At 39.0% G+C, this 23,668-nt stretch overlaps 1 protein-coding gene across 3 annotated transcripts in view; it reads left to right on the top strand.

Annotated features, from left to right (window-relative positions):
* Positions 1 to 23,668, top strand: part of LOC136427321 (RNA polymerase II elongation factor ELL-like) — a 50,017-nt gene that overhangs the window by 920 nt on the left and 25,429 nt on the right. For 2 of the 3 annotated variants that reach the window (XM_066416135.1, XM_066416133.1), the window contains exons 2-9: positions 6,401 to 6,445; positions 7,122 to 7,240; positions 9,981 to 10,109; positions 14,886 to 14,920; positions 15,860 to 16,076; positions 16,729 to 16,843; positions 18,263 to 18,372; positions 21,052 to 21,139. In XM_066416135.1, the coding sequence (XP_066272232.1) occupies positions 6,401 to 6,445; positions 7,122 to 7,240; positions 9,981 to 10,109; positions 14,886 to 14,920; positions 15,860 to 16,076; positions 16,729 to 16,843; positions 18,263 to 18,372; positions 21,052 to 21,139 (858 nt within the window). Of the gene's footprint in view, positions 1 to 6,400; positions 6,446 to 7,121; positions 7,241 to 9,980; positions 10,110 to 14,885; positions 14,921 to 15,859; positions 16,077 to 16,728; positions 16,848 to 18,262; positions 18,373 to 21,051; positions 21,140 to 23,668 lie in introns of all 3 variants that reach the window. The other variant, XM_066416134.1, reaches the window with a different exon arrangement.

Raw genomic sequence — 23,668 nt, 5'->3', positions numbered from 1 at the left:
GCTGCTGCCAATACGGATTGACGGCAGAACTGCCTTGTAGACAAGACCCTACGCAAAGCACGCTCCTGACGTCACTTTAGAAAAGGACACGTTTTGGAATTTTTTCTACAAATTTATTCAGAGATCTGAGGTTAGTTCTGGGAAAATGAGTATGTATGATTGCCCCAAGGGATAGGGGCTTCCCCTGGCATTACTGGAAGGAAAACAGTAGACTGTTGCACCAAAATAGAACGTATGTCTTTTAAGAATAAACTGGTACATTTTTTTTTCAACACAACATTTTTTCAGAGACTGCAGAGTACAGGTTTCAGTAAAGTGATTGAGGAACGAAGTAGTAGTATTTCTTCTTGGATGTTTAGCCTGAATATTACAATTCTAAGAATTCTAACAACTTATTTTGACCTTGCTGAAAACACTTCCAAAATTTCCATATCTATCGAGTCAAGATTTTTTGTAGACAATCCATACTGCAGCCAAGCAAGAAAGACTAGTCCTGCGAGTGTTGGTTTTGTTGAGGATCCAAAAAAGAGACGATTGTAGAAGTCTACCATCTGGTCCATACAAATAAATGTTACTACCCTCTTCATTTAGAATTAATAACAAGTCGCTACTAAGCTGTTAATTTATTCAACGTCAGCGATGTAATTACCACCCCCAGGAACAGATTATGAATGATCAGATCAGATAAAGGGGGCAATGACCCAGCACCCAGCTGTTAGTTGGCCCAATTATAGAAATTCTGATCCACTGTTGCCGATTGTCTCACCTGTTGAAATAGTGACCAGAAGTGCAATGCAGGGCATGAAATTTCTTTTTAGAAATAGGTAAGCTTAAAGTCTAGGTGCACAGAAAAAAGATTAGCCTCCTTCGCAGACTTCCTAGAATGGCGACTGATATATTTGGGGAGGGGGGGTTGACGCGATTTCTTACACAGGCCAAGGTTCTCTAATCAGACTAATGCAGAGGGAGTTACTAGTATGTTGCGGAGGGATGACCGCCTTTCTATCCAGATCGCGTCACCCCCCTCCCCAAATATATACGCCACCGTGACTAGGAAGTCTGCGAAGGAGGCTAAAAAAGATTGGGTGAACGCAAAATAAAGTACAATGTCAGCAAACTCTAATTAAAATTCTTACTGCCTCTCTTCAGAGCTTGAGTCTTAAATTCTATAAGCCAACTTCAAAATTTGAAACAAGTGATACTACAATGGATTTAGCATCTTCTCTGAGACAAATTTGACACTTAAATGCCAAGAATATGCTATATACTGCGGTAGTGTTTAATGGTACATTTTGGCTTGTATACATAACCCCGCATAAATGCCTAGGTACAGCAGTGCACCCACTGTCAAAAATAATTTTTAGTGCACAGAAGTGCAGTATATTGAGTCAGCAATGTGAACCAATGTAGGACATTTTCCCAAGCAGACATTACAGAGTTTGTATAGTCTGCTTGTAAGTTAGATTTGTATGTAATGGCAACATGCCCTTCTTGACCGTGCTTTGAGAGCAACAGTAGACGATCTGTGAGTCCGAGACCCAGTCGTGTTTAGCTTTAGTCTGCGTCGGCCATCGCTCACCAGCTGCACTTGGGGCAGACTAAAGCTAAACAAACCCGGGTCTCAGACTATGAATAGCTGGCAATTATAGCAGACAATGGGTTTTTTCATTCCATGCCCCCACCTGTAAAAACCTCTGTGGGCAATGACTTTGAGAAATGATCAGACAAAATAACAATTCTTTATTCTTTGACATTAGTTTTCATTAGTTAGCTACATACAAGAAATTACCAGTTGTGTGATTTGATAATACAGTAATTGAAATATACTACAGAAGGTACCATTTGTGTAAGGTGTCTTCTGCAGCTGAAATTATTTAAAACATGACCCCTAATATCAGATCAAGTGCTTATTTTTTTTATAAGAAACAGCATACAATCCTATCGCTTTGTAGAAAGTAAAGAATATTGAGTTACTACTTCTCAGTTTTAAAAAAATCACATAAAATTTTCACTTGAAGCAATTTCTAATTCAAATATGACTGCTCATACCTGTTTGTTATTATTCTTTTGTTCTTATTTTTGAGACCAAAGTCCTGATTTTTTGAGCAGTCAGCTTCTTCTGAAGTTGTTTTGGTTGATTTTAATTGTTGTACTTATCGGATAAGACTTTGACCAGGAGCAGAAGTTGTTATTGTAGGTCAAATAATGTACTAGTACCTGAATCGTGACTACTAGCTTATCAATGTACCTAAATCGTGACTACTGTAACTAGCTTATCAATGTACCTAAATCGTGACTATTGTAACTAGCTTATCAATGTACCTAAATCGTGACTACAAGTTTATCAATGTCCTTTTTCTTCACTTCCTAAGTCTAACCCTGACCAACAATTTCTGTAAGTTCTGCCACATATGTTTTGATCCACACTTAACACTAAATCCTGTACATCATATGTTTTGAAGATGCCATTATGTTTCAATTCCTGGTCACAGTTGGTAACTGGGAGAGATCGGTTCAATCCTGGGAAGGACATCTTGGTTGGGTCTCACTTGGCATCCGTCTTTCGGAAGGGACGAAATGGCGTTGCAGTGTTCGAGGAGGTGCCTCGGGCGCATTACAAGGGGAAGGGCTAGCAACCCCTCCCTCTGAAAATATGCCATCACTGAAATGTAGCAAGGAAACTTGCAGCCCTATGTGCCACTAGACACAACTAGGATCTAAACGAATAAATGAACAAATCATTATTAACTCTCGGAATAGCCTAAGTTGCCTTTCATCCATACAGATACTGACTCTAGGAAAGGTAGACAAGGTTTAAAGAGTTGGCAGGGCTGAAGCACTGGTTATCTGGCTTCAATTTGTTTGCCTGGGGATTTGGCCAAGTCCAAAAGGTTACCCAGATGAGGTTGACTGCCATGGCAGGATTATATCTTTGAACCCTGCTACAGTGCATGTCTGTAAACAACCGCTGTAGATCTTGGATAATACCTGATTTTACTCACTGTAGTACGCCTTAGTCTGTCCGTGTCTCCTTCTGTGGCACTGTGTCATCCTTGGATAATACTATTTTTATAATTGTAATTGATAATAATAATGATAATTAATAGTTCATTGTTTTGTACATCTGCCCAAGACATTTTTGCTTCCAGCTGCCTTATAACTTATAACTTATAAGAGAGTTTACTGGATAATGAAGAAAAACTGAGCCAATATTTCTATAATATATCATAATCATATCAGCATAGATCAAAGTGGACAGATGTACACATGTACTACTATAATTAGCATTATATTCAATTGATATGACTGACCATATGAAGCTGTGTAATTCATAATGATCCATAAGCAGACTCTTGATATATAGAGTAGTTGTGATTATGTGAAGAACAGCACTGGCCTTGTAGAAAGTGAATCTGAACAGCGTGAAGTGACATATCACACTGTGCAAGTAGCTGTTATTGACGTTGGCCATTACACAGAAAGTTTGACGTCACCCAAAGACAGGAAGCCCACACTTCCCACCACTATATTGACTTGATAAAGGAGATTTACATTTTGTAAGCTATAGGGAATATGACGTCAGGTCATTTGTGAAATTGCTTCCATCCGCTGAGTTGCATGGGATCGGTTTCGTCGCCAACAGTAAATAGAAGCTGCTGACGGAAGCAATGACGTACATGGTAGGACGTTGTTTGCCAAAACACTGAAGGTTCAAAGATAGGAAAACCTCTCAATTAGTAACTGTGAAATTTGATGATCAGTGAAAATTGTTTCTTTCTCTGTCATTATGAAGACTATAAATGGAAGGACTTATTTTCCTTCCTTGCCTTTTAGCTAGCTCACATTATACTTCAGATTAGGTGGGCTGAAAATTTCATTTTTGATTGAAATGAAATGCTTACAACTACAAGTGTTATTGAGTAAAAATCAAGGAGGTTCAAATGCCAGTATGTGACTAGTCAGTAAACATGTCATTGCAGATTTGGATACTGTAAATACATTTAAGTTTGTGTGGTTTTTATTTCGCGAAAATGGAGTGTTTGCGGTGGTTTTAAGTTTGCGGTAGCGCTATAGTCACATACTGCTTCAGAATTGGACAAAAATGTTCGCGGTGGTTTTAAGTACACGGTGAAACGGTCGCGGTGAAAACCACCGCAAACATTTCTGCATTTACAGTAAATGGATTGGAAGAGGGACCTCTGTAATAAGAGCATGGTAAACGGGGGATTATGTTCTTTGAAAACCCTCATTTTAATGCATGAATGCAGCAAGAAAAGTCCCCTCTGTTAGTTTGGAATTTACATAATAAACATGTCTCCAAGTGTTTTGTCTGTTATGATCTTTAGAGCACTGCTATCATCTAATGAGATAGGCAGAGGCCTACTTTTTAACTGTTTTTAACTGTTTTAGAAATGGTAATAGTTTTAGTAGAAGACAGAAAAGACGCATTTCTCATAAATCTTAAACATTTTGTAAATTCTATGGCAAGGGTTCATAAATGCAAAGTCCTGTACATTCAATAAATTGGTAAACCAGTGTCTCCAGGATTTTTTTCTGGCAATAAACTTAAGTCAGATGTCTACAAATGCAAGAAATGGCCAATAAACGTTAGCATGCATTTATGCCAATATTTTCTCTAGCATTAACTTGTTATATTGACACTGCCATACCAGTGTGTTACAAATATTGGAGAGTTACATAGAAACTTGTGTAGTCTAGCCCAAACTCAAAGAAAAGGCTGCAATTTGTCATTGACAGAGGTGTTGTTTATGACTGGTACCATCAATTATTCAACCAAAACAATGTGGCAATTCTGAGCAAATTAGCTACTTGCTACAAGGGCCCATTTGTAAACTGATACCATCGTCTCTTATTAAATTTGCATGACAGTTAGTGGGACACCTGTCTGTAGTATCAGCTGTTTTGTAATTGAGTTAAGTATTGTCTGGCACTGGCTAGAAACAAGAGTTGATTGGTGCTATGTTCAGGCTATTCAGGCCCTCTATCCGTTAGCCTGGAATCCATACCCTCGGTGCCTCCCCGATATCTCTACGGCACTGTGAGTGACCCTCACCCGCCCAGACAGCTTAGCCCGCTCGGGGTGTTGTTTACGGCCTTGGATTAATTCGTTCTAGGGGCGGCGGAAAAGTAGGAAGGCAGCGGAAGTGGGGTGTAGCGGAAGTAGGATGGCAGCCAGAGGTAGAAAGGCCATCAGAAATTGACTGGCCCGGTAAAACACAACTAAGCCGACCCTAGAGACTGGGACCAGGCTATCTATCCGTTGTCTTGCAAGTATTTTCTTGCAAATCCATTCAATATCGTACTGAAGCCATTGACTGTGTTGTTAATAAAATTTATGATTGTGCAGTTGCAATGATTATTATGGCACATACTCAAATCTGATACTGTAAATGCAGAAATGTTTGCGGTTGCTCTACCTTCACCAAACACTGTTTGGTGAAGGTAGAGCCTGGAACTGAAACAGGATGACACTCAGGCTAGAACTTAAAGCCACCGCAAACATTTTTGTCCAACACCGTAGCACTATGTAACTATAGCGCTGCTGCGAACTTAAAACCACCGTGAACACACCATTTTCTTTGTAGCGTGAAATAAAAACCATGTGAACTTAAATGCATTTACAGTAGTACTGAACATCTAGTACAGATCCACCATAACTTAAGTTTAGGCATGAAAAATGTATAAATTACTATTGATGTTGTCATGAATATTCAAGACAAGGCATCTGGAGAAGATAAGGAGGTAAACCTTGTGTTCCAGGTTTCTAGTTAGGTGAATACCTTCCTAAAATACGTGATCAGTGTTGTTGCTATTGTCACCGGAATTCCTTAACTGTGTCAGTGTGTGGTTTTGTGCTATTTTAAACTTTTCAATTGATACAAATGATGATATTAGGACTTAAATCATTCTGTATCTTCGTTGTACTGTAAATGCATTTAAGCTCTTGTGGTTTTCATTACGCGCTAAGGCGAATTAAGTTTGTGTCAGCGCTGTAGTCACATACTGCTACAGTATTGGACCGAAATGATCGCAGTGGTTTTAAGTTTGCGGTGAAACGGTCGCCGCGAACATAGAACCACCGCGAACATTTCCGTATTTGCAGTTTTTGTCAGAACCTCACATGATGACTTAGCTCCTCCCTTAATCATGAAAAGCAGCCAGCTTTTGATTTTTTTCATGAATAGAAGAAAGCTCAAACAAACAAACAAACAAACAAAAGATGCAAACTGAACTTGTGTTCCCGTTCTAGCAGAATTAATGGCTAAGTAGAATTGTTTCTGCGTGGATACCACTTGGTATCGGTTTTACAATCAGTTCTCAATCAGACATTGTCGTGATGATTTATCGTTCATGTTTGTCTTTTTGTCTATTTTTACAGGGAAGTCACCAGAAGCCAAGTATTCAATTTAGAAACAATGAAGGGGTGAGTACAGTAAAGAAGCTTTATTCTATAAATATGATTTAGTTTACTTGTTCTACAGTGTTCAGATGCTATATGATATCATCATTATGTTTGGCTGGCGGACAAAAAGAAATCTTTACTAAATAGAAACCCCAAGAAGAACGCCTAAAATTAAAAAGCAGCGGATCCTAACTTCTACTTGGAGAGAAGTTTCTGATCTTGGTTGAAAGGGGTTCTTAGTTTTAGCAGTCCGCTCTGTTTGAATGAAAAGATAACTTGTTTTTTGTTGCTTTAAATCATATGAGAAAATTATTATGGGTTAAAGCTTTGTTGTTTCATTTTCCTAATCGTTATCTGTTAAAATTATTTGTACAATAAGTTGTATAAATATTCCCATGGATAAGATAAATATTTTTAGTCTAATGATGATAACTTGTGTCTCCATAAGTGTTTTTTCCTAATCATTATCTGTGAAAAATATTTGTGCAATAAGTTGTATATTCCCATGGATAAAATTGATTTTTTTAGTCTAATGATGATAACTTGTGTCTCCATAAGTGTGTTTTTTCCTAATCATTATCTGTGAAAATTATTTGTGCAATAAGTTGTATAAATTTTCCCATTGATTGATGGAATTGTTTTCCCTGATACTAATTATTCTGTAAATAAACCATCTTTTCCAAATTTTTTTTTTCAGGTTATTACAGTCCCTGTTAGAAAAAGTGCAGAGAACCCCCAGGGAACAAAGACTTTCAAATTCACCTTATCGTCAGCGCAGCAAGGTGTTACAGAGTGTGTGCAACAAGGACGCAGAAGGTGAACATCCTTACTTTATAAAGACAGGTTTGCATAGCAAAACCTTTGTTGGATCCGTTGGCATGTGTGGTGGCCGCCATCTTGAATTGTGACGTCACAGGGTCGCCATGTTGGATGTGACAATTTTATCTCGAGGGGTGTTTTTTGGGGTCGCTAATGTTGGGTGTGACCATTTTGAGGGAGGGGTGTTTTTTCTTGCTAGTTTCCAAGCAGATGTTCTGATGAAAAATCATAGCATTCTCTCTTTTTTTAACAAATCAGCACACAACTTTCACAGATTCAACTCAAATCAAAAGAAAAATTCAATTATACCAATTCATATTTATGAAATTAAAAAGACTTCGTAATCGTTAAATTAACATAGCAAACCTAAAGTTAGCCTGGATGCCAGACCCCCAAACTCTGAAATATCTATCGCACAATAGATATGTCAGAGTTTGGGGGTCTGGCATCCAGGCTAACCTAAAGTAGATGTTGCACAAATACATAACTCTAGTTTACAATGGAAAATGCCCAAGAACTTGAAGAAGACCACTCAGGGAACCAATAAAATCTGGATAGTACTCTCCAAGCAGAGGTTGGTTGAGAAGATTGTGACCTTTTTATCATATGCCTCGTTTCTGTCGGCACTCTCCACGCAACATGATAAAAAGGTCACAATCTTCTCCACCAACCTCTGCTTGGAGAGAAGACAGGTGGTCGCGATAGACAGGATTTTTTTAATGCTTCGGGCAATGGGAAAATCATCTAAGGGACCACCAAAAAGTGGTCACATTGGCCTGGTGGTCCTTATGTAGAGGTGGTCACTTGTGCAGATTTGACAGTACCGTTTTATTGGTTTGGCTAACATTGGCTAAGGCTGGCCTTGGGATAAATGGATTTCTTTATTACGTGTTTGAAACTGATGGGTAAGGCTATCAGACAGCATGTTGTATTCTTCTCTTATCAATAATTCATGTAGCAGGCTCTTTAATAATGGTGTGTTCTCATAAAATATTGGGCATATTCTTTATGAATGATGACAACCATGGCTTCAGTTAGGGGTTCAGAATGCTGGCATCCTGGCTATAATTCAACCCCCCAAGCTTGTGGGGTTGAGACCGAAATGTTACCCCATTTGGATAGTGTAAACGCATCTACTTTTACGGTGGTTTCATTTTGCATTAGAAGCGATTAGATTTTTTAAGTTCACATTTAAAACAATTCTGTAGCATAGTAATAAATTGGAAATGTACATTCACGGTGTCATGAATTTGCAGTGGCAATGCAATGTCATTGTAAAAACCGTGAGAATAAAACCACCACAAAAGTTTAAAGATTTATAGTAACAGATAAAGCCAGTTTAATTACAGAACCATTTTTGTTAGAACACCTTTGTTAACATCATGAATTATGCAACATTACCAATGAAAACCAAGAATTTTTTAATGACGTTACCAAAATACAAGTGCAGGTTTTCACACACAACTCAACATTTGCATACAGGATAGTACTGTTGACTATAAGGAATTGAACAGTGGTTTGTCTGTTCTACCCAAAGTGTCTGACCACAGACTCGCTTAATAGGTTCCATGTTCAAGGCCACAGTGAGGTCAGGCTGTTTACAGTAATTAAAGACAGGTGTCTGTGTGGGTGACAAGCACTAGTTCAGCTACATGTGTTCCCAAAAATTTACTAGAGTTAAGTATTTGTGCTACATATACTTCAGGTTTGCTATGTTAGTTAAGCGATTACGGGGTCTTTTCATAAAAATGAATTGGTATTGAATTTTTCTTTTTATTTGAGTTGAATGTGTGATAGTTGTGTGCCCGATTTGTTAAAAATAGAGAGAATGCTAGCGACCCCAAAAAACACCCTTCCAAATAAAATGGAATGGCAACTCTGTGACGTCACAATTCAAGATGGCAGCCACCACACATGCCAACGGATCCAATAAAGGTTTTGCTACGTAAACCTGTAATTTCGAGCCTTGCTGTTAAAGGGATTAAACAGTGGATTGTCTGTTCTTCTAAATGTATCTGACTACAAACTAGCTGAATTGGTTCCATTTTTAAGGCTTCTTGAGGTCAACATGTTTGCGGTAAGGCCACACCATTTTAATTTCTTTGTTAACAGAATTTTAGAAAAATGCTAGATTGGAAAATCAACATGAAAACAGAATCTCAGAGGAAAGTTCATACTTTGGTGCACACAGTTTCAGGGAGTGAACAGGGTCAGGTGCACGTTTTCACCCCAGCCTTCTGTTTTCATGATTTTTTTTTGTTGCTAAAATTTTTTTAAATCCGTTAACCAAGAAATTTAGTTGGTGTCGCCTAATGGAAGATAGGTGTCTATGCAGGTGACCAGACAAACCATTGGCTCAGACACCTGTGTTAAATGACTGGAGAATAGGGTTACCTGAGCCAAAAAACTGCCAACCATGGCCTTTTTCTTTTAGGTAGACTGCTTGAAAGGAAATAGAATTTTCAATCTGACACCAGAGTGATGAAAACGTTGTAGCGTTGTTTTCCAACATGTTCTTCATATTTCTGATATAGAAATATCATTGCAATAGAAAAGGCGATGTGTATAGAAATAGAGAACAGACCCACCAAAACTATGTTTTCTTTATGTTGACACCCCCATATTGTCAGGACCTTATGGAGAGAATTCCACTTGTACAGGTTTGTCTGTTTTCATATGTATAAATATATATGTATGCTGTAATATTTATGCTATTTTCATATAATTTTGTTCCAAGTCTCAGTGACACCCAGCTGCAACAGGTCAACAATATCCAGCAGAAGCTGACCGTCCACGCCACGGACGACGTGTACCAAACCACCAGACAACGGGTCACTCAGGTCGAAGAGGAGTGGAAGAAAAACCAGTAGGTCTTCCAGTTCTACGACTCAGGGGCTTCAGTTCTTCTTATCATAAGTTAGAGATCCATGCACGGTTTGGTCTGAAAAACAGAATCCAAGACCGCGTAACTGTACTGTTTATTGAAGTGTAAAAAAATTCTGGTGAGAAACTTCTTGAATTTTTGTACAGCTCAGGAGCTTGAGTTTTAAGAAGGTTCTCACCCAGCTTAGAATTATTTTCCATGCCACTTATTGTTTGAGAGTCAATGTTTTTGATTTTTCGTTGTTGAATCTCTGTCATGTTTAGCCCACAGAAATTCAGTTTATCAACTTCATATATGGTTCGCATTTTTGGACAGACAGGGTGACATTTTTTTCCATCCCGAAAAGCAAATTTCTGTCCCAAGACAGAGGGACAGGTCCTGAAGACAGCCCTGTATCTTACCAGAATTCTTTTACTGTATAGGGCCAGATACAGAAGACCAACTCCATGTGGTACAAGCCATAAATATAGTACAGAAGACCACAGTTGGGGTTACACCTTTATGTTCCTCCTTGCAAAATTGTAGAATTCATAAACCCCCCAGACACTATTTTATGCATTTTGAGAGACCAATTCAAGCACAGTTTCCCTTTGTTAACTTACTGCCTTATTCTAAAGCCAAATGGTAATTTTTAGAAAAAAGACGAATGAAGGGCCACAGGGTTTTCCCCAGAAAAAAGACCCCTTTGATGGTTTAAAGACAGCATAGGGGCATATACTGTAAATGCACTTAAGTTTGCAGGGTTTTTATTTTGTGGTAGGGAGAAAATGGCGTGTTCGCGGTGGTCTAAAGTTTTCGTTTAAAACAATAGTAGCGCTACAGCCATAGGTGTGGGCAAAAAGTTTTGCAATGGTTTTGACTTGGCGCTGAAGACTTCACCGCGAAAACCGCGAACATAAAACCACTGTATCACAGCATAGGGGGTCCAAATCACAGCATAGAGGGCTATGCTCAAACTATGCCAGCCAGAACACTGTAAGAATCTTATAATAAGTCAGGGTTTAGTCTAAAAAACAGAGAATCCAAGACAGCGTACTGGTACTGTTGATTCAAGTGTTCTTGTCTGCGACACCTTGACCTTGCTATGACGCACAGTACACATTTTAGTCATTGCAAGCAAATAAAGATACGAGTAGATTTCCTTGTCCTGAAAGCCCTTCAACAAGCATTGAGATATCACTTAAATACCTATTGATTTTGCTGCAGGCACTTGGCATACATTACTTTGATACTTGCACCAAAGGAGAGTTGCAAGCGTCTATAATATTCATGTTTGTGCGGTAATCATCAGAAAGTTTAGTTTAGACTTTGTATCAGTCATATTCAGCTCACGTTAACAGTGGTTCACATACGTATCAGAAAAAGCAATACAACCTTTGTAGTACTTTGACGTATTACATGTACTTGTTTAAGGTTTCGAAGTTAGAGAAGGAATTACAGATTCAAATAGGGCTTGCAGTTATGATTTGTCCTGACATGCACCCAGACGTTGTGCATATTTCCCATGTCCTAAGCCCAGCAGTAGGGTTTGGGTTGCCATTAGGAAGGGCATCCAGCCGTAAAAACTCTTGCTACAAAAAAGACTTGCACTTGATGAGGAGTTCTGGGGCTCCCCCATCCATGTGCAAGCACGTCCAACCCCCAAATGATGGGGAATAAAAGACATGAAATTGGAGAGAGAGAGAGAGAGAGCGAGATTTGCTGATATTCTACGTCATTTCTTTTTGTGCAACAAAAATTCTTGTTGTGCACCTAAGGTTTTAGGTTAGGTACGCCAGTGCACCTATTCCCGAAAGTGAATTTCGAGCCCTACAGTCCAATAAATGTGCAGAGATTAAAGTAGCTTTCTCTCAGATCTACTAGGAATGTGATTACTAAGCACATTCCTGCCTTGAAAGCTAGGTTGTCAGTGCCAGACATCTAAGGTCATGTCTAACTGCCACTAAAGCATTCGTCTTTATCTTTGAAGTAGGAAGCCATGTGTAGCAGAAGTAAAGACTGTCGAAACAGCTTCTAGAGTAATTATAAGACAATATGGGGGCAAGATGTCAGCTACAAGTAAATGCAAAAATGTTCGTGGTGGTTTTATGTTCATGGTTTTCGCAGTGACTGTTTCACAGCAAACTTAAAACCACAGCAAACATTTTTGTCCAATACTGTAACATTTTTGTCCAATACTGGACTATTTAGCACTGTCGCGAACTCGAAACCACCACGAACACTCCATTTTCGCCTTTGTGCGAAATAAAAACCATGCACTTAAATACATTTACAGTCTAACACCCCCTTTCGCAAAGGACTTCGACAATTGAGTGACAAATATTTGACAGATCACAAATTTCATAAACAATTTTTTTGTGTTTTGTTGTGTTTGAATTATAAATATTCCAATAATAAAATCATAAAACAAAATGGGAGCAAGATGTTGGTTGTTCCTATATTGTATAACACCTCCTTTTTACTAGAGACTTCGACCAATGAATGAGTGACCAAATATTTGATAAATCGCTCAACAAATTTCATACACAATTTTTTTCTGTTTGTTTGTTTTGTTGTCTTTGAATTATAAATATCCCAATAATATTAATAAAATCATAAATCAAAATGGGAGCAAGATGTTGGTTGTTCCTACATTGTATAGCACAATTACAATGAATTTAAAAGGGCTAAGTTCTAGGTGTTGTATAGTGCCAAGAAGGTTGATTAACATACAGTTATGATTCTATACGATATGAAAGTAGCCAGAAATATTAACATTAGGGGTGGATACCGGTTCAGCTTAATAAGGTCCAAGTCCAAGTTTAGGTCCAGAGATTTAGGTTCAGGTGCGCCTGAACCTGTCCAGTTGATGTTTTGTTTTGTTAGACCAATATTAAGCATAGAGAATTCATACGGACAAGCACGACTATAAAAGTTTCTTGGTGAGGAAACTTTCAAGATAAACCAGTGTTTGATACTTGAATGTTGCACTTATTTTAAATGCCTTTTTTGTCATAGGGGAGACTCAAAACACTTTTTATCAAACAAAATAGAAAAATATATTTGTACTTTCTTCAGGTTTTTTTGGACTCAGGTTTTGGCTTTTAGGTTTTTGCGTTTCCGTGCCTTCGCGCCGAAACGCAATGTCCTGGCTTTTACCTTGCATGCATGCTTCGATGCTTCGATGGTTCAACACTGTGTCGCACACCATATGACCTTATATGGCAATACATTCCAAAATTCTAGCCGTTGCCTCATATGGCAAGTGAGCAAGAAATTTCAGGCAGGCTTGATTTGCATGACACATAGGACCGCATCTAACTGCTACAACTGTTCGGAAATATCATTGCATTGTGGTTTCGGACTTTGATATCCTGAAAAATGACCATATTACATCTATACCACAAGATTGCAGAATAAAAAAAATGATTTCGTCAAGAAAACGACCAAAAATCGACATAAATGATACCATGTAGTGAGGTTATAGCATTATGTACAGAGATCCGTGTTACACACTACAGCTTAGCTCATCTGGCAACGCGTAGCACTTCGGACCCAGAAGATTCGGGTTCGTGTCCGTGCGTGGATTTTTTTTCTTTTTAGATATTCAATATCAAATATATATATTGATATTATATTAATCTATTAGTATCATATTTATGAATATCATTTTTTTCATTAATAAATAAAGAAATATTTTATATTTGTTATTTTTAAATATTCATTTAATATATACAAGGCCTTTGTCTTATGAACAGGACTTCATAGATTCCAAACCCGGCATTCAAATTTTTCTGTTCATTGTAATGGAAAATACCGTGCAGCGGCTCCTATGCGCGGTAAGATGATTCTTGCAAAACACTCGCCACTAAACTTCTATCCCCGATGTAAACAGAGGCTCTTGATGTTGTTTGCAAAACAGCGATCCTTTGTTACAGTAGCAAATGCTCCATTGTTCAGTATCGACTTCATTCAGACAACACGGACGTGGAAAGTGACGCCGCTCGGCACAAAAATATGGGAATTTTCATGAATTTTAGCAAAATTACCCAGGAAAATAAGGAAGAAATGTTGTAAATGCGGAAACCAGAATAATACGGATGAGGGAGCTGTTGATTTGTTTGACATTTGGTAGACATTTTAGATAGAACCTTAGGTGTTATGAACTTCTATTTCACCTAATTACCATAGTGCTGATGATTCAATGGTGCTTTTTCAAATTTTATGTTTTATTGCGTGCCATGTACATAATTACATTGATAGCTTTTATAATGAGCCTATTGTACATTTTACAAATAAGTACAAGTTGTAGGCCAAGACCAGCTTTTTCAAAAGCACTTAAGTTAAGTGACGTAAGTTCAAAATTGCTTTCCCCAATCTGCCTTTCTCTATTAAAACAGTACTCATTTCCCAAAATGACAATTTTTCTTATAGACTCAACAGCCCTTGAGTGACTTTCTCTGGCAGATTTTACTTCAAGTAAAGGGAAAAGACAATTCACACTCATAAACGTAGCCGAAACGCCAGCTTTTTTGAAAAGCTCTTGTTTGGACTCGGTTCTTGGATGTTATAAAGGTCCGAATCAGGTCCAGCGAACCGGTATCCACCCCTAATTAACATGCATGATGTGTTGAGTTGGCAGCCAAGATATTTGCACATCTGGTAAACAGGATATTACAGAAAATGATTATCACATTCTTTACTAGGTAATTTCAAGCCGGTTATGTCAACTATGTTCCAAGGACAGACTAATAACTCTCTTGATTTCATCTTTTCCAGGACTAAAGTATTGGACAAACTAGGACCAAAAATAGGTAAGTTTGTCATGAACTGTTTATTATCTAAATAAAGCAAACTGTTAAAACTATCATTGTTTCAAACACATGAATTCTCTTAGTTTTTCCTTTCCTGGTGCCTGCAAATTATTGATTAACTGATCAACTGGTGTTGACAGTTCATTGTCACCAGCAGTTTCTCATGTTTCAGACGACTGTTGCAGTATTGTTGGCATCTGCTAGGTGGCGCTTTTTACCCATGTTTGTAGTTGTAGGTGATTGAATTGCTATATGCTCCCATCCCCTTGTATGATAAGTCTCTCATGTCATCTTATCTATTCCTTAGTCTAACTTTATCACTATAGGGGTACCATAGAAGATCTGGTAACCAGTTTTCGCCACCCTACTCGGTTTTCTGTTATTCGTATAGTGTTTCACTTAGTGCTATGTCAGTTCATTCTCTGATATAATCCTCCCATCTTTTCCGTTGTCTACACCTCTTTTTTATGGTTCCTTGTATGATAATTTAGGCTTAAGTCCCGTTGAACGTGATACGTGGCTATACTAGTACTACTTCAGTTTTCTTTTCTTTATTATGGTTAGGAGGTCTTTATACTGACCAATGTTTTGTTTGACTCTTATGATTTGTGATTTATTGAAATTGCAAACAGTACAATACACATGGGCCACAGGCAGCTGTTGCTGGTATCGTCGCCCACACACAAAACAATACACGGCACATAAACTACAAATAACAAACAGTCGATAAATACAATCTAAAAAGCAGCGCAATTAAATAAAACGTAACTATCGCTTCATATTAGGTATAAACTGTATACGTACATGAAGTCACTGGTTCATGCTGCCTCTGGCCGCCAGTATGTTCTCAAGTCTGGGGCCGTATGATAAGTAGGATGTTCAGATATGTGGGATGTAGACTGGATATTAACTGAAATTATGTCTTTGTTTTAACAACAGGAAGGAAAGTAAAGATCAAACATCCCAGCCAGCCAATCCCACCAAGCCGCAAACACACCAAAAGTGCCATCCATAGCGCCTCCTTCAATAGGATCCAGAAACAGGCTTCCAAACGGACCCAACACAGTGTTAGTACTGCCAGTAAACCTAGTCCCTCTGTCAATAGCTCCAGAAATAACCACGAGAGACAGACTGCTGTTTCCAAGAGACCATGCAGGTGAGCATTGATTGATTGACTCTGTCTATTGAGTCTATGTTTTCGGTGTGTTGGTGTGTGTCCGTGGTCGTTTGAATAGACAATAAGTCGATTGACATAAAGTGAGAGGAAAGATGACAGGAATTACAGTGGCAGGAAATACAGTTAAGACTTGGTAGAACTAGTCATTAATCATACATGACATGATCCATGGAAGAGGCTACTTATTCATAGGGAGGTATTGCTTTTGGTCTACTGGTTAGTGTTTTTGCAGTAAGTTTGTTGTATATTTTTTATTTGCAAGTCACATTTTGCCGTAGAGTGACAAGAATTAAACAATTGACATGTAATATCGTCAATCAATCGATCAATCAAATAAGACATGTAACTTATAAGAAACTGAATATTACACAGAGTCACAAGATCTTCAAACTATTGAATCTCCATTAAACTAAAATATATATATGCACATAAACATTTAAAGCTCAAACATACTGAAAGATCTACATCAATTATGATATTGATAGTCCTCGGAGCTTATTCAAATGGTCAAAACCTGTGGTGATCACAAAAGGCAGGATATACAGTACATATCAACAGATGCTGTAGTCACAAGAATTCTATCTCTGGAAGTTTGGTACACTGTATTTAGATCTGCTGTGCCTGTTTGTAGGGAGAGAGTCATCCACCTTCTGGCCATGAAGCCTTACAAGAAACCTGAGCTCATCTTGAGACTGAATAAAGATGGGATCAGTGACAAGACATCATTGCCAGACATTCTCAAAGAGGTAGGTACATGTAAAAGTAAAGATAGTTCAGTACCCTTCTTGAGGCCGTTGTTTTCCAATGTGTCTAGAGCACAGTATTGGAAGGCGGTACCCAGGAAGACCACAGGGTATATGTTGTGTATAGGGCTGACCTAAGTTATGGCTGCCCATAGGAAAGCATGTTAACATACACTGAAACAAGACTTCATAAAAGTACTAACCCAAACTTCAATCTTAAAAATTCTTCTACACTGGAAAGTCACAAGGGTTTCGTTGATAACCATGCAAAGAAAACAGAGGGTTGTACAGCTCAAACTCCAAGGAAAGCTGCCAGTTTCAAGGAAACCCTACCTTTGACCCCAGATTTCTGATGTATCCCTCCGCATGACCCAACAACTCACATCTATCCTTACGCCAACTAAAATGGCAAACTAAACAAATTCCAACCAAAGTGGGAAAGCTAACACCCTACCTGTTCCCTCTAACCAAAATGTCTCCAGATTGGGCAAAAAATTTCAAGGAAAAGAAAGGTTTTAAAGATTTTAAGTAGGGACTATAAAGGAATTCAAAGATTGTGCACTCTACTGCACAACGCGACTTTGGGGTCACCCCTGTAGATGGCCACAAATATCAGTTTGGTCGTCCTGGGCAGTTTTGACTGTATGTGTTGCAATAACTGCTGAGGCCACTGCTAGCTGAAAATAGACATTTTTTCCCATGCATATGAAGACCTGTCCCAGGCGGGTCACTGCTTACCAAAACAAGAGCTATCTACCACTCAAAAATCATAACCATGGTATGTCCAGAACACGAAATATCAAAACCTGATGTTCCACTGCTGTACTGTAGAAAGCCGCTAGGAGTCCCATTATCGAAGTTGACCTTCATTTTTCCGACCCCTACCCACCTACCAAATATCATAAGGAACCATCCACAGCTTCTTGAGATATGCTCTACACACACACACACTCACACACACACACACACACACACTCACAATGGAGGTATAGATTTTCCTCATTACGTATGCAAATTCAGTCCCAATTTGCATAATTTGCACTTCATTGTGTACATCTCTGTCCAACCTACATGTACCTGCATATCAAATAACATGAAAATCTGTTGTTCCTTTCTTCAGCTATTCTCCTTAGAAGATTTTTACAAATAGTGAAATACGCCATTGCAGTTCCAGTGACACATACCAGGGGCCCAAAATCAACCTTGACCTTTCTCCTCTCAACCCAAATATTACAATCCATCTACACGTTCTTCAATTATGCTGACTTTAAGTATCCGGTGACACAAACATACACACACACAAACAAATAGGGAAACACACTCAAAACAAAGTGTTTTTTCATGGAGATTAAAACATAACCTTCTTGGCGAAGGTAACAACCAATATGTTATAATTTATATATTGCTGTTGTTCGTCCACAGATAGCAACATTAGGTAAGGACGACAACTACATGCTGAATAAAACTGCCTTTAGCGATGTCCAGGAAGACTGGCCGTTCTACACCAGTGAGGAGAGGCAACTTGTAAAAAGGTACGGTCCAGTATTTGCCTTTTTATTTTCATTTTATTCACATACATTTAAGGTATTTGTTTGATAACAAAAAAAAGTTCGCCAAAAATCTACAAAATATTCGCGTAGGCACGCGTCATTCTTTAAGTATTACTATCATGTAATTCCTGCAAAGTTATATTGATGAACATTGAAGCATAATCCAAGTAGAGCGTTTATTACCAGCAGGGGCGTGGCCTGATAAATCTTGATGATGTAATCATGACATCATACCAATTTGCATAAATTATCACCTTGCTATAAGGTACTACCTGGAAAAAAAACTAAGGTTGAGGAAGGTTTATAAAGCGTAAGAAAGGGTTTTTTTCAAAAACATCCCGAAATTCCTCAGCCACCCTTAGACAATACCTTAACAAGCATTGGACAAAAAGTATGAGTGGTTATAGGATCCTCTGTTCGTAAAATGATGAAATAAGAACAATAACAGCAAAAGTAAACTGATAACTGCGAGGTAATATACAAGTCCAGTTAGAAAAAAATAAAAGATATGCCAAAAAACAGTTACTCAAGCAACTGGATGAAAATTTTAAACAGTCAGACTTTTCAGACAGCATCCACTATTTTTCGTCAGTAAATTTTATCCAGTTGCTTGAGTTACTGTTTTTTGGCGTATCTTATTACCTGGATGTCTAACCTTCATCAATATGTCAAAGATAACTATTTTCAAAATTAAGGCTTTATTTGTTGAATTTTAAATGCTTGCATCTAATTTGGGGACAACCAGGTGATGTTATCCATGACGCAAACTTTGTGAGGCCTAATAAGAGAAGCAGGAATGATTAGAGAGTCTGGAGGTAGGATTGGTCTGATCTCAGTAACAGCCCCCCAGATTGTGATCAACGTGGCTGTAATCCTGGGGTAACAATTTGCAGTAATTCGGACATCTCGGGGCGCGTAACGTCGCACATGGTGCCAATAACGGGCAGTAACAAGTCTGATGGATCTCCGAAGCCTTGATGGACAGGATCAGACAGCGTCCGCTATTACCTGTTCGTTCCGACCCTTGTAATGCCTAGTGGCACATAGTGCAGCAAGTTTCCTTGCTGTTTCAGTAGCAGGGTATATCTTTACAGGGAGGGATTGCTAGCCCTTCCCCTTTAATGTGCTTGAGGCACCTCTTCGAACACGGGTCCCCCATTTAATGACTCTTCCGAAAGATGGGTGCAGTCCCAACTGATAGACCTGTCCCAGGATTGAAAAATTCAAAACTGACTCCCTTTTTTGAGAGATTAAGTTGATGTAAAAATGCGTAGTAAACATTGTATAATGTATATCTGTATAATTGCAATATGATCTTGAAAATATTGGTTCATTTTCATTGTTTAACTGTTTTTATTGGATCACTTCAATCCTAATCGAAACCAAAACTTTTTTTAGAAAAGAGAGAATTCGTCCCTACCGACCCTTTTTTTCACGACTGTACAGTGTAAATGATCATGAGGTCACACCCTGCGTGAGAGACACACTGACAGTCTTCTTCGACTCGAAGGACTACCAACAACAACAACAGTGTAATGATCATATCAGAAACACAATATTTTTTCCCTAGGCCTCACCGGTACCGCCTTCTAAATCTGGACATCATGAGAAGGCCCATTCTCTATATATGTAGTGTAAACACAGTCCTTGACCTACTTGCAACTGTAATTCCGATAGATTCAGTTCAATGACCTTTAGTTTATGTAATTTTCGTTATCTTTTCTGTCCTTGCGGCCTTAGTTTGCCCTCTGTAACAGCCTCGGGCTAGTTGGGCAGCCCTGGCTTTATGTAATGTTGCTTCTGAACCAATAGATTCAAAGAAATGTTATCAAGTTCAAAGCTCTGATTTATTTGTTAATGACTACAGAGTTCTTTTCCTAGGGTCACATTTCCAAACCGGGGCCTTGCTAGGCAGATTGCAGAAACGAAAAATATGATGTAAAAGACAATATAGCACACAAAATGTAAAAGGTAATAGCATAATTTGGCTATATTTCTTGATACATGCTTCTTTTTTCATTTCCACAAACAGCCTCCCCAAGCCCTGGTTTGGAAATTTGAGCATAACATTACAGTATGCAACGTAACAGTTACATTGTACTCAAGCAACTAGATAAAATTTGGAAACGGTCAGACATCTCATACAGCATCTGCTGTCTTTCATCAGTGCCTAAAGCCGGTGTCACAATTCATACGAGCGTCGGCCAACTTTGTAGATCGCCCGAAGCTCGCCGAATTTCGAAATCGCCCGAGCGTCGACCATATTTTCCAATGAAAATCTTGGGCGACGTCCATCAAACACTTAAAACTAAAAATCCCCCATGAGACGGTACCATATCTTGGACATGGACGAAGTCAGTATCGACTAACCTGGTAAAAGGCCAATATTTGGATCAACTTTTACTTCTAAAAATCGCCCGAAGCCCGCGTAATTGACAGGACGTCGGCCGTACTTCGGCCAAAAATGCACACTTGAAGCTTGCCAACACATCGGCCGAGCTGAAGTTCTTATTTGAGACAGGGGCTTAAAGACAGCGGATGCTACCCGAAACGTCTGACCGTTTTCAGATTTTATCCAGTTGCTTGAGTAACCATTACCTTGCTCGACCCAGCATTACAGTATATCAGCAAATTAAACCATCACGCTGGTTTCTTTTCCAGGCGACTTGCTCAGATGCGACACTCCCCGTCGTGTTCCCCGACAACGACTACCCATGACAGCCCGCCGTCCATCCAAGGGTCTTCTCAGGTAACTTTGCAAGTGTACAAAAGTCACAAGAGTGAAACAAACACATACTCTATTCTTACACATACATCAAGGCCGCCTAAGTATTCATAGGAATTTTGCGGAATTCATACGATCCACGACTAAGAAACAAGAATTTTGCAGAATTCATACAAGTTTTACTAATACAGTCAAACCTGATAGAGCAACCACCTAGCGCAGGCAACTACTTGGTGCAAGCAACCACATTATAAATTAAAGTCCTGTCCATTTTTACAAAGTCAAAGTTAATTACACCATATCCTCAGCAAGTATTTTTCCTCTGTCCCTCGAGTGGTTTGACTGTAGTAAGAATATCATGTATTCTATAGAACTGAATTCCCTAAGATTTGTATGTTTGTTAGTAGTGGATCATATGAATTCCATAGAATTTGTATCAACTCCGTAAAACTTGAATGAATTCCGTTATGATTTGTATGAATACTTAGGCGCCCCTTTACATGGCATTACAAAAACATGTAGCAAAAGGAAAGTTGGCGCATAGGCTGCAAAAGTCTCAGACAGAGTTGGGGCTAAACTGTTTCAGACATTGGGTCCATGGTAGCATAAGGATTTTCTGAATGTTGTGTACAAAGTTTCTGTAAATTGCTATTTTTTGTGTGTTGGAGTGAATGCTTTAACTCTAACCATGCTACTTGCCAGTGCTGGTAAGTTTTCGTTATTCCAGTTAAGTTTGACATAATCTATGTTGCTGCTACCATGCTATAGACAGTGTGTCTTGCCTGTACAAAAACGCCATCCTTCTTGAGTATTAAAAATGTTCGTTATTCAGTGCATGGTTATTCAGTGCTTGAATTTAAAGCGTAACGTCTAGCCATAGAATTCTTTGCCCATGAAACTCTGCGGTCTCAAACAATTGTTCTTCATAAATCCTATTTGGCATACATTCATGGTTATATACAACCCCGAAAACTTCTTTTCATGAAAGTCGGCATGTATACACGATACCTAAGTAAGATTAATATTGGTATTCAAAAGTATGACGTTTTATTCCCGAGAAATTATGTATCTGCTTTTGAATGCTCCAGGAAAACAATACAAGAGATGGCGATAAACATACATCCCTGAACCCATAATTTGTATCCTGAGGTTATCATATATGAAACAGTAAGATTATGACAAGTTGTAGTATCGGGCTACTAGTAGTTCATAAGGACTCGTATATCCCACAGTGTAAGTAAGAAGCCTGCAAGGGGCAGTTTGCGCACCCCTTTCACATCTGAGCCTGAATAGGGCTTTGAAGATCTATCTGAAATCGTGTCTGCCTGGACAAGTTAATTTCCATTCATCCACCAAAATGGGCTGTACAAATCCTCCTCTATCCCTCTGGGCCATTTACCACTGGTCTCGGCATCTACAAGCCTCGGGCGCGATAACGCGGGGTCGCGAAAGTACCGGTTTGAGGTCAGGCACCGCAGGCCGGCCCCAGTATGTGATAAGTCCGAAAATGGAGCAGAAATGGGAAAAGTCGAGTGGAATGATTACTTCAATATCGGGGAGTCCCCCCGGGCGGATCTCTCCATCATTCGGACCTCTCACCTGGATGGAGCATGAAACGGCACCGCAGCACTGCTGCAGGATCCCGGCTTTTCCACTGCTGCGGACAATTTTGCAGGTCTATCAATTGAGAAGTCTGTAGGATCACCGGGCCATTATCTAAAGCCTTATCACCGCAGATAGCCAGTCCAGTTGACCAGTCCTCTACATTAAAACCATCCATCCACACAAAGACGGACTCTAATGTAGCCGCGAGCTCGTATCTATATCCAGCTCTGTCCGTTTGAACCTGCGTAGTTTGTCGCAAGAGTTCGGGATGGATTTGTAAAGTTTTAATGTGTCTGGGCTGAATGGGGGGTGCTTGTGCACATCAGGCAGGTAATGCGGTGTAGTCATTGTTGGCAGGTTTTACCAGACTCCAGGGTTTAGTATGATTGCTGGAAATGCCCATTAGAACCATTTAGCTGACTATTAGGATGTTTTGTACATGTATGTAGCAAGTTTGCTGTGAATAGGACTTAGGAGTGAGCCTATCTCTCCTAAATACCTATTGGCCCCTTCTCTCTGAAAGGAGGAGGAACGCCCGCCTCACCTTTTTCTATAAGCTCAATAACTACATCAATACTAGAATGGCAACATTTTCGGGAAAATGCAGGATATTCCCCTCCCATTACCTACACCTCAAATATGACATCCTTAGCATCGGCTGTAAGGGTATTATGAAGTATCTGCATAAATTATGCAAAGGAGGTCGACATTAGCATAATTTATATACCGGTGTGTTCACCTCTCCTAAAGGTACCTACATCTGAAATATGACAATCGTAGCCTTTACGGTGAGGGATATGCATAAATTATGCAAACGAGGGCCCTCATTAGCATAATTCATGGCCAGGTTTTATGACCCTTCCTAATGGTACCTATACCTCAAATATGACATCCGTAACTTTCACAGTAAGGGAAATACAAGTTTATGCCTAAATTATGCAAATGAGG

The sequence above is a fragment of the Branchiostoma lanceolatum genome, chromosome 2, assembly GCF_035083965.1.
Source record: "Branchiostoma lanceolatum isolate klBraLanc5 chromosome 2, klBraLanc5.hap2, whole genome shotgun sequence".
NCBI lineage: Eukaryota > Metazoa > Chordata > Leptocardii > Amphioxiformes > Branchiostomatidae > Branchiostoma > Branchiostoma lanceolatum.
The sequence above is the reverse complement of the archived record's forward strand: the minus strand, read 5'-3'. Positions and strand labels throughout refer to the sequence as shown.